Source organism: Rhipicephalus microplus, chromosome X (assembly GCF_043290135.1).
Source record: "Rhipicephalus microplus isolate Deutch F79 chromosome X, USDA_Rmic, whole genome shotgun sequence".
NCBI classification, from domain to species: Eukaryota; Metazoa; Arthropoda; class Arachnida; order Ixodida; family Ixodidae; genus Rhipicephalus; species Rhipicephalus microplus.
The window spans coordinates 266312191-266328533 of record NC_134710.1 but is presented as its reverse complement, the minus strand read 5'-3'; the positions used below and the strand labels follow the sequence as shown (position 1 = coordinate 266328533).

Here is a 16343-nt window from a genome sequence, read left to right as displayed (position 1 = left end):
TAATAACTCTACGTTGCACCGGTAACTGTCGGAAAATGAAATGCATCATGCACAGCATTTGTGCCGTAGAAAAATTTGAATGACGGGATGATCAACGAAGAAATTTGAGCTCTTTAGTTGTGATGTATTTTATGCGACACGCTCTGCCCTGTGCCACATCCCTCCCGCACCCCGCGTTTATTGCGCTAGTAACACTGAAAATGAGGGGAGCTGACCTGGAGCTTCATTTTTCTGTGCTGTACTAGCAGTTGCTACTATTACACCTACGTTTTGTTGCGTTTGCTGTTGTTACGCGAGGCGAAGGCTGGCGAGCTGGTTGGAGGCAGAAAATACCCTCTGACGTTATGCTTACTCGCAACCGCCTTGAGGTTATGCGAAACTTTATGCAAATAGCGAACAAGTTCACGTGCACATTTATGCGGGGCGAAGTCACTGGCATGCATTTACGCCTTGGTTGAACTTCTGCATCAGGATTTCAGCAACTGTTATCGCTTCTGGTGGATAGCCTGTCATCACCAGTTTCGATACTTGCGCATCAGAGCTCTGTCGCATATTGCAGTGGCACGATATGATTTCTTCAGCGCAGAGTGAAGGCAAATCGACACAATGGCTTTTCTTTTTTTTCTGTTCTTGAGTGAGACGAATCAAAAGCATGTCCTCCCAAATAGATAAAATTAGGATCTAAAAACTGAAGTGCATACGAAGCTTATGCGTAAAGAGCCCCTTTCCACGCAGTTTATAAACGCTCAAATTAGAAATAAGGCAATCTGGCCACTAAAAAATAGCTGCTTGTGGTTTTAGCCTTTGAAAAAAAAAAGTCGGCAAATCTAACAACGCCCAGAACCCTCCCTCCACCAATAAAAAAACAACATATAGTGCAGTGCATTTGACGTCTTTCTGTCCCGGGTACAGACCACGCATGTATTGTACCAAATTTAATAAAGTTTCGCATAACCTCAAGAAGGTTGCAAGTAAGCGCAACGTTGCAGGGGCATTTTCTCATGCGAAATGCGTAGTGCTGCTAAGCCGGATGTTCGAGCGATCATGAAAATGTGGTGGCGCTGTCGTAAGGTGTTTAGTTTCGCGTCGTGGGAAAAAGCCAGCGTACCTACCGCATGCAGTTACTGTGGCGTTTTCTCTGCTGTGTGCGTTGCATGTCGCAGTGAAAGAAAGAAAAAAAAAACACGTACCAACGAGCTGTCCCTGTTATTTGCACGCGAAGGCACAATAAAGACGGCATAGGTCTTTTTTTTTTCAGTTTTCTGTTTACAAAAACCGTTGCAAGATTAGCCGCGCCAGAACTTTCTTTTTGGCGCCAGTTCATCGGTTATGCTTTGAAGTGGCTTACCCAGCAAAAACAATTAGCTCTGTAAAGCGTTTGTCATTGTTATGTGTCGCACCGTATCCTTTTTAATAAGACTTGGGTGGGTGGCATAGCGAGTATGTCTATCAGAAAACACTTCAACGTTGTGGATAGCATTGCCATATGCCAATAAATGCGAAGCATTTTTCGTGATTGCCATTGTTCATGTCACTGCAGAAGTCATATCGGAAGTCGAAATCGTTTTGACGCGTCTTAGACGCGTCAAAACGATTTCGTTATACTCATGTAAAGTTGTCACTCGGTCATGACGGATGTGTTTATGCATGGACACGATTCATAAACGCACTAGCGAATGAAAGGATGTTTTAGACTTTGCTTTTTCTTTTTATATGTGACTTTGTAGACACACCTTACATATTGTGTATCGGGCAGGGCTATTCTGGATGCTTTATTATTCACGAGATTTTCACGTCTGCGAGGATTCAGAGCAAGATAGTAATCGGCAAACTTTCCCAATCTGTTTATGGTCTGTACGCATTTCATGGCCTCACGAGTTGAGCCATAGAACTGATAGGTAGTCGTAACAGAACTGTCCCTAGCATGTAGTTGAAGTATTATCACAAGCGTATTGAGAATAATTGTCACCAAGATCACTCTGGTCGCTTGTAATAAATGACCTTTTCGGCACATTTGTTGTATACGAACATAATACAGAAGCTGGAGTCTGTACAAAGTAAAGCTGCTCACTTCACAAAAAAAAAAAATACTTGCGCACAACAAGCATAACTGACATCAAGTCTTCACTCAATTCAGTTCCTCTATAAAAGCGCAGGATGCTGACACTGTTGACATTATTTCATAAGCTACAGTACAATCAGTCCATCCCACGGTACCTTTATTATCAGGCCAGCTTGTCATATAACTTAATGACTGGAACGCAACTATAAAATTCAACTCATTTTCGCCCGCACTCATCTATTCTATTCCTCTCCACTTTTCATCACCATTGTGCAGGAACGTTCTGCCTACTGACATCGCACACATTGCCGATCATGAGTCGTTTGTTAATCACGTGAAGTCATTTCTAAAACTTTAAGCTAATCGTTATTAAAACGTGTGTCCCCCCTCCGATGGAAATATATTTGTATTGTGGTTGCTTTTCTTGTTATGATTGCTTTTCTTTAACCAATTCTTGACTTTCTAATGTTTTTTAGTTACTCTTCTTCATGTATATTTATTTTATTGTTTAGTGTTTTTGTCTATTTGCCTTATTCATTGTTACCCCCCCCCCCCCCTTCCTCCATGTATTTCCTTCTGGGCCTTTAGGGTATCTTAATAACCGTAACGATTGATGGCTATGTAATTTTACACCATGCATTTGCATATCGTATTCTACTTGTTCTTGCTTAAGTGGGTCTGTCATGCTTGCATTAGTTAACAAATTAAAATGTACACGTGCGACGTACACTTCCGCCGTGGCGTTGACATTTCGCAAAATTAACACATTATTGTGTATACGTGTGGTGTAGACTGCCACAACGGCCATGACATTTCACCAAAGAGCCACATTCCCACCGTTAAAATACATAATATTTTGACAAAGCTACAGCTAAACATTCACTACGCTCATACGTTCATTTCAGCAGAGCACCTCTTAAAGCCACTGCAATTTTCTCTGATGTGGCCACCGCTTGTAAAAAGCGGAGGAAGCGTCCCGACGCACCATGCTCGGAGGCAGCTTTTGCATTTGCTGCGCCAGTTATAACCCAAACATAGAGGGCAAACGATTACTTGTGAGGGGAACGGAACCAACTATTGAAAGGGTTGTTTACGCTTGGCGACTGTCCACGGTTTTGCACTGTCACGTTTCTTCTATTTTTATTTTGTTCTGAATTTTGAGCTTGTGTTTCGTCTACTGTGCACTGCTTTAGCACGCCTTAATTCATCTTCACGCATGTTCGTCTTGAATACAAAAAGAGGAAGAAAGAAATTATATATTCTGGAACGATGAGCCAAGGTAACCGCGAATGCGCCCAAATTTTTTCTTCAGTTCTCCATGAAATGAACTTAGGGCAGCTGATATGTTTATTTTTCAAGAAAGCTACGCGATTAACAGTGCTTTAGCACGCCTGTTCTTACTCCAATACCAGTATAAAAAGGTAACAGTTCAGCACACAGCTTTATTCGACTGATTATCTGCATGGCAGTGATGCAACAAATGTTCGCATATTTGATGTAACAAACGCATAATGCCCGCTCTTTCCGTCAGTCTCTAATGCCATAAAAGCACTCAAGATATTGTAAAAAAAGATGGCGTTTTGCGTCAAAGTTGACATAACTGTGAGGCATGCCGTCTGGATTAAATTTAACTATCTGGATTCTTTAAAGCGAAGCCAAATCTAAGCCCACGGGTATGTCCGTATAAATTTACCCCCATGTTCGAATCGCACTCGGTGACTTAATTTTTATCACCTCAATGTCATTCTATTTTCTGCTCTTTAAAAAACTGTTCAACTACCGAAGTGTTAGAATTCAGTAGACAAATATTTCGCTGTTATGGCACCAGGACCGCAAAATAAAAGGTTCTCAAGCACAAAGCTCGTCAAATTACCGAAAAGCAACAGCGCTGTGGTTAGGTACCTAACAACAATGCAAAACGTCGAATGTCATTGAGTCGCTAAGACACTGAATTCACGCAATATTTAATACTCATGTTTGTGACGACGCCAAGTGCACTTCAAGATTCGTTTCAACTACAAAGTGGAAACAGCAGCGCAATGACCCTGGCGAACGGAGCATACGATAAATACACAACACTCTCGGCAAGTGCACGAACTGACCCTGTTGCAGTGCATATACAGCCAAGCAAGGACAAATGCGTCTGTAGATCGTAATACACAAGCGTACAGTCAGATAGACTTGCGTAAACAGAATGGGACAAACCACTTTTTCAGGATGAGTATGACGTACGCGCACGTGCTGTAGCTAGCAGACGACGCAGGGAGCAATCCACACTGGGCGCGCTTCAGCCAATGGCCACCAGGCGGCGACTCCACTCGATCTCGGGCCGAAGAAAACCTAAGGTATATGTAAACTGGTAGCGTAACTTCCATAGAAGTCTATGGATTTAGTAGTCGGCTGCTCGTTGCCACCGTCACCATTCTACGTGAAAAGCATGGGGGGGGGGGGGGGGGTGGCAACTAACAGCAAACAAAACTAATAAAATAAGACGTCACAATCAGAAGTGGTAGCGACGTCGCACATTTGCCCTACAGGGCGCGAAATTGAAATTTTTTCTGAATTGTTTGACCTTTTACGTACCACTAATAATCCAAAATTTTATTGCGCCTTGTGCCCTTCTAATTGAATGTTGCAGAAAAAAGAAACAAAAAGAAAAGATTCAGGAAGCAAAATTGTTTCATTAGCCAAATGACGAACTTGCAATATACACAAGAAACTTCGTAGAGGTATTTTTTTATAGATATGATCTATAAGAAGATGTTAGCACACAAGTACGGCACCGGCTACTCCTTAGCCCGCGAGTGAAAGTTGAACACACATACATAAAGAGCAGTCCATGAAAAATAGAACACTCTAGCACACACATGCAAAAAAAAAACTCATATGCACATTTCAAACAACACCAACACAACAATTACGAAATGTTCAAAGGTCAACGAATATGGTCTCTGATAACGTCCCTCGTTGACATTGGATCGAACCGTAATAAAATAGCAGAGCACACGTCTGGTCCTTATGGAGATGTATTCACTTGTGTACATAACAGTCGACTCGCCATGAACTTTAGCACGCACCATACGATAAATGTTATATAATACTGCGCATAATAAGTACGACATGTTATACTAATGAAATTTCGTTATTTTTTAGTACTTGGCAGCGACTTCACTGTCTTGTATAAATGTTTTAACGCTTTTAAACCGTACGTCTGTAAAGCCCTGGTTGGCCACGTGCTTAGATGATTTTCGATACTAAATGATCTGCAGTCTAATGCCACTTGTTCCGATTTGAGACGCCGTCTCGGCGTGTCATGATATGGACAGCCTATAAGAAGGTGACATACGTCTTCATCTATAAATCCACATTCGCATTCGGGAGCTTTAGCTCTGCCAACTCTGCAAAAAAAGTTTTGCGTACGTGGTGCCTAGCCTCAACCGGTGTATAAGTGTTTCCATACTTCTATCTAATGCTAGCGTGATTTCGAATTCAGTGAATGGATCGATTTGATATGTCATAGTTCTTTGTGATTTGGTCAAAACAATCATTCTTCCTCATGCTGAAAGTTGTAGTCCTTATAATACTACGCAATTCATTTTCCTGGATTGATAAAGAAACAGGAACGTCTTTACGAGGTGCTTGTCGTGCCGCTTCATCAGCAGCTGTGTGTCCAGGAATGTTGAAATGGCCAAGTATTCACTAAAATTTGATCTCATGTCATTTCTGGCTTGCTTTGGTAAGGTCTTTAAGTGTTTTATATGTGATACTATCACTAATTAATGGCGTGTTCGTACTGGAGAGTGATGTTAATGCGGCCTGTGAGTCGATGAAAAGTAACCATTTCATCGTGTCTGCTGCTGAGTTCAAAACTTTATAGCATACAGAATAGCGAAGAGCTCAGCTGTTGTACATGACGTCGTGCGACATAGTTTAAATGATTCCTGAATACTTCGCTGTGGTATAATAAATGCTGATGTTGAAGATGTTGTAATACTTGAGCCATCTGTGTGAACGTGTATGTAACCTGCATACCGCATGTGTATTCTTGGCAAGATTCTTGGCAAGTCTCGACTAACAAACTCGTGTATTAATGGAGAATTTTCACGTTAAAAGAGGGCTGGGGGCGTTAGCGAACCATGTGACTGTATTCGAAAGTATCTTGATACCTCGACGTGCATATCAGCTAGCAAATCAATCAGATTCGTTTCCATTTATTGAATGCACCTCTGCATGTGCTGACACTATTTTATTACGTAATGGAATAAACAGTGGAAAGGATAGCGCTCGCAAGGTAATGATATACTCATACAGCATATAATAGGGACGAAAATCGGTCGCGACAATTGCACCGACGGGATTTTAACGGCAGTTGTAAAAACATTTGAACCTTTACCACTCAATTTACTTTTTAATAATACTGGTTGTATAACTTTTAGCTGTGTAAAAATGAAATAGGTTTTAAACGCAGAAGCGCGCTTTGATAAGGTGGCGGGCGTTTCGCATAGCAGACACCGTTGTCTGCTTCTGCATCATGACTGTCCCAAGCTCACTGCTGCAGCCTTCTCTCTCGATTTTTTTTGTTGCCATAATAAACACTGATAACGCTGATCATGCAAGTTAACTGAGTAATTCATTTTATTGCGACTGCATCGATTTTTACACAAAATGAAGGCCACGTAAGTGACGTTTCAGCATGTATACCAGTGATCAACATGCATGCATATGCGTTCATAAGCAAACATGGTATACCTACTACGCATAGCCCCAACACAGATTTCCGAAGCACAGACGCTGTCCGTTGCTGGTTGACATACAAATCAAACTGCACGAAACCTTCGTTGGAGGAAACAAAGGTAGGGCGTTAGCATCCCTGCCCTTGCACAGCTCAAAATGTCGCAACACTTCGTTCACAGTATTCGGAAAACTGCCTGTAACTGATATCAACATATTCGCGGGCCTTTGGCGACCTGATTAGCGGGACTGTTTGTTTTCTAGTTCGCGCTGCCACCAAAAAGCCTCACTTTTGCATCTTCTACGAGTTTGCACTGTATATGCTTCTGCCTACTTCAATTCGAGACAGTTTTTTGTATGCGTACTAATGCCTATCTAACACATAAATTCGCAGAAAAAAAAGGAGGCTTATATGGCACTTTAATTCCCGCTGCTGGTGGTGCGCTGTCGTCGTGTCGTTTCAACGGGGGCGACACCTGAAGACCTGTACGGAAAGCTCGCACCACGCCACTTGCTTGGCGCTTGTGCCTTGAGGTCGGAAAAGAACAAAGTTAACACCTAATCCCATAGTTTCTCACAATCATACCTATAGGGAAATCCGGCACTAGTGAGCTGCTGGATGCAAGAGAATGACGGGATATGTGAGCTTTGAACTTGACTCTGATTTGTATAACTCGAAAACGTGTATCGTATCACGTTAAAATGATTCGTTTCGTATTAAACGAGCACGTAATAAGCGATTTATGTTTGTCGTTGCACAGAAATGCGTCTTATTTAACACTAGAACCTTCTACGTTGATGTACAACTTTACGAAGCATAAGAAGTGACCAACGGCCGCTAAACTTGGCCGGCAGACGACAAAGCGAGTGTTCTTTCTGCCAGTTTTATGTCGTCTGTTTCTTTCTTTCACCGTTTGGTTGTGCCGTCAAGGTAAATGGACTTTTATTTTAGGAAGTAATACGAGTGAATCAGAGCCTCTCGTAAAGGTTTTCTTTTAGAGAAGCTTTATTTACGCAGCCGTATTCTCTTTTGAGTCGAATCCTCGCTCAACACAAGCCTCGCAGACAGAGTTATTCAATCATATGAGTTGTGAAACTGCGTTCCGAAACCCGGACACGCAATTGGCCCACGTAACGGAAGTGAGCCGATCGTCGCGTCATCTGGGAGCGACAATACGAAACACTGCATCGCCACTTGTGCATGCGCTTTTTTTTTTTAGGCTGCTCAACGCCGCGCAACACTGGTGTTGTCCCCTCAATAAACGGCATTGAGTTTGCACGGTGCCCGCCGCCACTGTCATCTGTTTTTGCTCTACAAAGGCGTAATCAAAGCCGGGTCAAAGCGTCAAGGTTTATTTCATCGAAGGCGGTGCTTGCAATTTCGTGCTACGATGGTTCTAACGCTGCGCCATAATTATTTCTATTGCTTTTCGTTTGCTCGTTTGAAAATGCGTGCGCGAGATCGATTACTCACGAAAAGTTTGACGAATCCTTTTAACTGTTCCGCTCTGCAGTTCACAATGTGTCTCACTAACACGACGGGAAGAATGGCCGCACAAACAAGGTACAAATACGGTAGAATGCAAATCAAAGCACAACAGTACCGATCAGTACTTACCGCGAATCGGCCGCTTTGTCTGGCGCACAGCGGTTGAATTTCACTAATCGCGAAATCAAGGAGACGCCGGCTGGGATACCATATAATTATGAAAGCCCGATGACGAGAAAGTGGGAACATTGAACATTGCTATTTACTTGCAACTAGCGCTGCAGGCGTTCTTTTCTTTTCAGGTTCTATATGTTCATGAAGTCTTTCCAACGGCACCACGTTTGCTGCTCGGGCAAAGTCGTCTGCTGCCGTCGACAGACTCACAGGTTGGATCCACCCGGATCAACACTGCATCCCGTTTGCATCACGCCTTGCCGCTCACTATTTGGCCGAAATGTAGACATCGTGGGCTTACCACATAAATCTCATAAACTACCGACTTTGCTGCACCGTCCATTACGCTGTGCTAGCTGTGTACCACACGAACATGCCAGTTATAGCCACGTTACTTCTAGCGTAATGCGGAAAACATGAAAAAGGATACAAAATCAAGAGAACAAGCAGCTCCTCTGTCCTTTATCACGTCTCCATCACAGCGACAATGTAACATGCTCAGCACCCTTAGACACCAACTCACCTAAGAACAAATCCTAGGTGCTGCAATTGTTTTGGCTGAATGCAGCGGCGCTCACAACCTTGCTAAACGCAAAAACATAAAATATTGCGTTTTATAGTAAGTTTTGGTGTCAAATTAAGAGACGGCGCTAAAATCTATTCACTTCCGCCATTTCAGCCAATGCCGTGTTAGGATTTTGATACATAGAGCCTATGGGGAGTTCACAACTCGCATGGTTGTGAACCAGCTCACAGACGCATCTAACGTAATTCCCAATGCTACAACATCGTCCCTTCCCTCTAGGTATTTGTGACTTTTTCTCTAGGTATTTGTGAGAAACTCTATGCCTAATCTCCCCGAGTAGGTATGAGCCATGGTCATCAACGTTCAATAGACCACAGAATATGTAATTTTCATCACCACGGCAGTGTAGTCTTTACAATAATGAACACGCTGCTGCCTGGCCTCGCTTGCTGACTTGTTCCTGTTCTTTGGTACTGCACCGACTCGAGACAGGGCCATCTTTATTCTCCAGGTGTTGTTCTTTTTTCCCGAGCCCAAGGTGTTCCTGGCCTTCCACACTATTGCGCAGCCATGGCCCGCGATAAATATGAATATATCAAAATAGATTGACACGTTAATCTTTTTGCTGCTCAGATGTATTTGAACAGTTTCTTCTGCCTATTTTGCAGGTTGGAAAAAAAGAGAAAAAACATAGATTGCATCGTTTCATCTGTCAACTTGATAGGAATGTGTGCTCGTGATCATGGAACGCTATAGGTATGCCACTCTAATTATTTTTAAATATGTGTCAATCAGTTCTTTTTAATCACGAACTCCACAACATCGTTAGGGTTTAGTCCAATGGCTAGTTAACGCATGATTAAAAAACAAGGCATTTTGTTGGTGTGTACCGTGATTCATCTTCCAATATTCTATTTGACATCTCTGTCATATTGACTTTCTAGCAATACGAGCTGCAACAGCCTGTCAACAAATTCCTACTGTTGGAGCTTTGCCTTTCGTCGGTCTAGCAAACGTTCGTCATCACAATTGTTTTTGCTCCGCACGAGCTCCCGCTCACTCGAGAACATAAAATTCGAGCTTTTGTGTCAGTTCTTCTGTTCTATTCAGAATTTGCATTTCAGGCATGCCGGTAGAACAAGCAGCATGGTGGTAGCCGGTTGACCTTGGAGTCTCCCGCAGATACTATTATGCTGGTGTAAAAGATGACGATCGATAACTAAGAGAGAGGAATAGTGCGTGTTGCGCCAGTAAAGCTATAAGGATCTACATATCAGCATCGTGGAACGTTGGCCCGCACAAATCAGATTTCGTCGTTGATGGTGCATATCAAACAACTTTGCCCCGCCGCGGTGGTCTAGTGGCTCATGTACACGGCTGCTGACCCGCAGGTCACGGGATCAAATTCTGGCTGCGGCAGCTGCATTGCTGATGGAGGCGGAATTGTTGTAGGCCCATGTGCTCAGATTTGGGTGCACGTTTAAGAACTCCAGGTGGTCGAAATTTCCGGAGTCCTTCACTACAGCGTCTCTTATAACCATATGGTGGTTTCGTGACGTTAAACTCCACATATCAATCAATATCAAACAACTTTGGGCCCATCATATCTTTAGGTATAGGAAACAAATTTGAGCCCATGAGCCCAACCCGGTCAGGCCCAAGCCTTAGTTAGGCCCCTATCATGTGCGGATCTCAAGACATGATGTTTTAGAAAATGTGTCTAGTACCCCACCGCAGTGGTCTAGTGGCTAAGGTACTCGGCTGCTGACCCGCAGGTCGCGGGATCGAATCCTGGCAGCGGCGGCTGCATTTCCGATGGAGGCTGAAATGTTGTAGGCCCATGTACTCAGATTTGGGTGATCGCTAAAGAACCCTAGGTGGTCGAAATTTCAGGAGCCCTCCACTACAACGTCTCTCATAATCATATAGTGGTTTTGGGACGTTAAACCCCACATATCAATTAAATCAATCAAATGTGTCTAATATTATTTAAAATTGCAGAAAATACGCATCTCCATGCTACCTGTGGGGTTTCGTTTACTTTGGCAGAAGGCGCTTTCAGATGTGTAAGAGCAATTATTACGGCAGTCATTAAATGGGTTTTAAAAATTTACTTTTTACATACTTGAAAACAATTAGCTTTTCACTGAGGGTGTTTTCGAAGTGAATTGTAGAGGCGCTGTTTGGTGCGTCAGTTTCGATTTCGTCAGCTAAATTAGCCACATTTATTCGCTCCATGGTGATTACCAGTGCCTGCCTTTCCGAAATTTTAAATTGGTTTTATACTATTTGTAGGAAGAACTTTCTTCACCAGTTTCACCCGACTGGCTTTTTCCTCTGGCTAAAAAGTAATTGTTTCAATCTCAGTAATTACTGCCATAATTAGTGCAGAAAGAAACTGTCGTTCCTTTCATCTGTGGTGACATCATTTAATCTTCAAAGACGAATAAACAACCCGAAGTCATCCTCGCATAAGGTGAACCATTGGCGGATGCCGTTGTTTTTCCAAGCGTCACCTACGAACCCGGAGAAACTCTTCTGAATGGGTCGAACCGCTTGTGGAAAGTAATTCCGAATAACAGCGAAGTACGTTGGGTGTCATATAACTGAGCTTTAATCGCCAATAACACGAAAATGAAGCGGACTCTCCAAGGACCATCATCCGTCGAGGATGAAGGTGGACTATATTCGGGCAGTCATGTCTGCGTCCTGCGAACTTAAGTCTTTGAAGAAGAGGATTTCTCTTACTCGTCACGAGATTTCGGAGCCATAGATACCAATGGCACTGCACGAAAGACATTCCCGAAGCAAGACAACAACATAAGAGGGTTTCACAAAGCTATCGAGTTCCGAAATGGTCGTAATGACATTGTGCTACCAAGGACAATAGCGAAGGAATATGACAGTGTTGCCAGTTTCTTGAAAAAAATTGTTGAAGCTTGTGTGAAAAGTATAAGGCCACTAAAAAAAAATCAGACATTCGGAGTAGGTCACCACTAATAAAGTATCAGAAGTAATCTAGGAAACGGGTACTACTAGAACCCCAGTTTTGTTTCACACCGATTCAAACGGAGCAAAATAGAACCCTTCAACGTCCAACTTGAAGAGGGAGTTGAAGACAAATATATTCTTGGCGTCAGCTCTCCCTTCAAAAACGCAGAAACTGAAGAAGACGGTAACTGACCTGAATGGCTCCCGCAATATCAGCATTTTTGCACACCTCAATTCGAGTGACATGCATCGACGTCATCGTCATGGTGGCCTTTATGGTACTCTCGCTGAGCAATGTGAACACATTTGGTCACTAAGACGACAACCACGTGTTATACAAGTGCACATGCATTTTGATTCATGCTAACGATTGAGACTCAATGCTCCCTCAACAGATACAGCCCTTTGCCAACAGACAGTGTATCTCGATCGAAGTTGCTTCATCTCAACAGGATCGACAGTGTTGTGCTTGTGGCTGCGGGGGAGGGGGGAAACTCTACCGTGAAAGCGTATATTGTCATCGCTAAACGTGTGCCAGTTGCAGTGCACGCATTTGAAGTCGCATGAAGGCTAACGCATCTACGAAATATCTCCGTCTTCTTATCAAGCATAGTTTCATACTCCGATAAGAAAGTAATGTTCAAGACAGATAGCGCGACTCGAAGTCTCAACTTTTGAGACATCACTTTAGGACTTTTCTGCACTCGTACAATAAAGGCGAAAATAGTTGTAGCTGAGCGTTATTAGTTGTGGGGAGTATTTGTGCAAGATTATACTGTAAAAGGTGGCCTACGGAGAATATTAAAAAGAGGTCAGTGAAATTGTCGGAGTGGAGGATGTAGAAAATTGCACGTGACACGAACTGAAGAGACGAAGGGTACAGTTGGTCAAAGGCTTGTTTCTTCTTGGACTCTTCGAATGTAAATCAGCAATAGTCGGTGAGCTACAATACGGAGAACTTTAAATAAAGTCCGCAGAAGGGGCACCCCTTAGGGTGTCACTTTTGTGGATTTGATGTGGCTTTTATTGAAGGTGTGGATTAGAAGTGCTAGATTAAGAAAGAAGCAGCTGTTAGAAGAATTTTCCCCACCTTCAATACATTTCCCATCGAATTCAGGTATTCCATGTATCATTGGAATAGTAAATTACGTTAAACTTGAGTGATACAAGTCGCGACCACTACACTGATGTCAGACTGCGCAGCTAAATTTATATTTACACAGTGGGTCTGGCAGCTTCCCCTATTGTTTGTAGGGAGAAAAAAGGAGTCGACCAAGCATTATCTGATTTCCTGTTTTAGATACTCAGCCTTACGCAATAATTATTTAGATGCCATTTTCCACCTCCTTAGAATAGATTTAAGCGCACAGAATGTAGTTTCTCTCGTGGCTTTCTCTCTTGGCCACAATGACGGGAAGATTGCCGATTCACTTGTGGACTTCATCAAATCTTCAGAGATTTAAGTTTGCAAATCAATCTTTGGACTTAATTTTTTAGTTTTCCGAATTTTTTGTAAATTTATTGATACGATACCGCATATTTTCAATGATCATTTTAAATCTGTTTTTACAAATAACAACGGAGGCCTGAAAACACTTGATGTGGCAAGCCCACCTCTATCGGCTATTGTGAAAATAAATACGTAATTTTGTATTTTTTAAATTTCATGTTAAAAAATATTCAGGTTCTGATGGAGTACCGAATGAGTTCCTAAAACGCTATGTGCCATGAGTTTCAAAGTTTTTAAAATTACCATGTCTAAATCTCCGCAAGAATTAAGGTCAAGTTCCGGATGACTGGGTAAATGTACAAGTGAAGCCCCTAAATAAGAATTGAAATCCCCCGTTTGTAACTAACTATCGCCCAATTCCAATAAGTTTAACTTCCGACAAACTCCATGAGCGCATAATATATATACGCATATTTCTGAATTCCTAGATAAGCCAAATGTCCTCTCAGCCTTGAAGCGTGGATTCAGGAAAGCTTATTTTCCCTGTATGTACCTAGTTGGTAACTACACTGCATGATTTCCACTAGCTATAAATTCCGGAAAGCAGGTACATGCAATTTTTATAGATTTAGGTAAAGCTTTCAATACGATCTCTCACGATAAGGTGTGGTTCAAATTACACTTAACTCTTTAAAATACTAAGCTCCTAAATTGGATTTCCGCTTATCATCTGAATCGGAAACAATAAGTGCTGTTGAACGATCATTGTTTCCGTATAGTACCGATAGGATCGGGTGTCCCCCAAAGCTCAATGCTCTAACCATTCCTATTTTTCTTATTTATCTCTGATATTTCACATGGTATACCAGTAAACGTCAAGATATATGCTGATTACTGCATACTGTACTCAGAGATAGAAAACCAGACTGACTTCTTCACTTCACTTCACTTTATTATCTTAAAGACCCCGGTGAGGGGGTATTACATAAGGGGTGGGTTAACAAATGGAGGTTACAGACCAAAGCTATTTGAACGATGCGTTTCAAAAGGTCATTTGTTGGTGCGATAAATGGCAGAGTTCGGTTATTTAAAAAAAAACTGTTCTTACGGAAGTTTATCACAAACGTAACCATCTTCATTTTACGAATTCAGCGAATAATAATTTTTGGGGGACCAGCCCGAACAAAGACGAAACATCCGTTAAAGACACACACATATAGCACTGTGTGTGTGCGTGTCTTTTCTAGATGTTCCGTCTTTGTTTGCGCTGATAAGTATATCATAATCATTAACCAATTCGTCGAAGCAGTAGTTTTAGCAAAGCTTACTACAAGTGCCTTGGTCTTTGGACTTCACATGACCTCAACTGGACGAGACGTGTAGAAACTGTAATAGACTGGGGCAAGACAACTCACGCGTTTTAAACTTCACGATGGAGCGCTATTTATGCAAATTTACCAACGTCGAGCGGCATCACTACGATCGCATCAGGACTCGCCGCTTCTGGCCTGGCACCCCACTAGTGTTTCCAAGTAGGTTGATTCCTCTTCATGTCTTCACCGAAAATGTTCGACATCCCTTTCCATTGCCCATTTACAACCTGTCCTGTAGCCGTACGCTCCCTTCGAGTTCGGGGGCATAGACAAACGGACCCCTTCCGCTAACACCCGCCGGTCAACGCTGGATTGTTAATTAGCCATGGACCATCTTACTCGCTGAGCTGATATGGCAGCTCTTCCTTCTGGCACTGCCTCCAAAGTCGCCGACTTTGTCCTGCGTGCCGGGCGCGTTAACTTTAGCAGCTCGTGCATGCTTTAGCCAGCGGAGTGCGCTCCTGTAAACTTAACGGTTAAAAAGCGACTTCCGGTGCGTAATAACGGAGTGCGCTCTATGCGCTCCGAATTTGAGACGGTGCACGAGAGCGTGGTTCTAGTGTGACAACCAGAACAACCACAATAACGTGCTTCCGACTTTTTTCCCCACTCGTTCCTACTGCCACTAAACGGCCACACTGCCGCCGCCTCGCTGTCGTGCCCCCAAAGGCAGTCGGCTGAAATCGCGGTTAAGTTAAGCTCCGAAGCACTGCGCTGCAGGTGTCGCACCTGAGCGCACTCGGGTGTGCTTCTTCAGAGTTCCGAGCACGCTAACTTAACGAGCCCATAATCTTGCACCATGGTACCTCTCGTGTTCTCTATAGTGACCGTGGCAAGACTATGCGAACTGAAGGGCTTTCTTTCTCATCTGCCACTGCCGTGTCATTGCCCGCGACACCTCTCCCATTCAGGCCAAGCGCAAAGTTTGTTCTTATGCGACTTGTAGAGATGTGTTGTTCCAACCAGTAGGCAAAGTGTTCCTCTGGACACCTACATGTTCGCACAACGAGGCTCTGTGAAAAATTTGTTAACAAATACCTGCATGGGTGCTTACATTATGCTTGAATAAACATCAGCCTCAAATTATCGTGTCGCTCTTGTTAGTTCGGCTTCTGATCACCGTCGTCACGGTACCGAGATCGCCCATGTAGTTTTACTGAAGCCCTATATCTGGCGCTCGTACCCCTACTAAATGGACGTCTTGCTGACCACTTTATGAAGGGGTAAATATACATAGATTTATACCTTAAACATCTGGCTCACACTAACTCTGAGTGATTGTGTATATATATATATATATATATATATATATATATATATATATATATATATATATATAGAGAGAGAGAGAGAGAGAGAGAGAGAGAAGTTCTCGTTTTGTACAATACAAAACTACAATTTGGGTATTATTCTTGAGAGGAAAAAATATGAGACGAAATAATTCATACTAAAATAAAAATAAATGTCACAAACGGGGGAATAGTGTGATCACTGTATAATTCATCTCCTTCGCCCTGCCATGGTGGTCTGAGGTACTCGGCTGCTGA

The 16343-nt window shown here is 42.8% G+C and overlaps 1 protein-coding gene across 4 annotated transcripts in view; it reads left to right on the top strand.

The window, feature by feature from the left end:
* The window catches only part of LOC119162228 (uncharacterized), a 43854-nt gene that overhangs the window by 234 nt on the left and 27277 nt on the right, over nt 1–16343 (top strand). The window contains exons 2-3 of one of the 4 annotated variants that reach the window (XM_075879059.1): nt 8585–8668; nt 9651–9738. The exons of 2 other annotated variants lie outside the window; for them this stretch is intronic. In XM_075879059.1, coding sequence (XP_075735174.1) covers nt 9725–9738 — 14 coding nt within the window. In that variant the 5' untranslated portion in view covers nt 8585–8668; nt 9651–9724. The remainder of the gene's footprint in view (nt 1–8584; nt 8669–9650; nt 9739–16343) is intronic. One more of the 4 variants, XM_075879058.1, reaches the window with a different exon arrangement.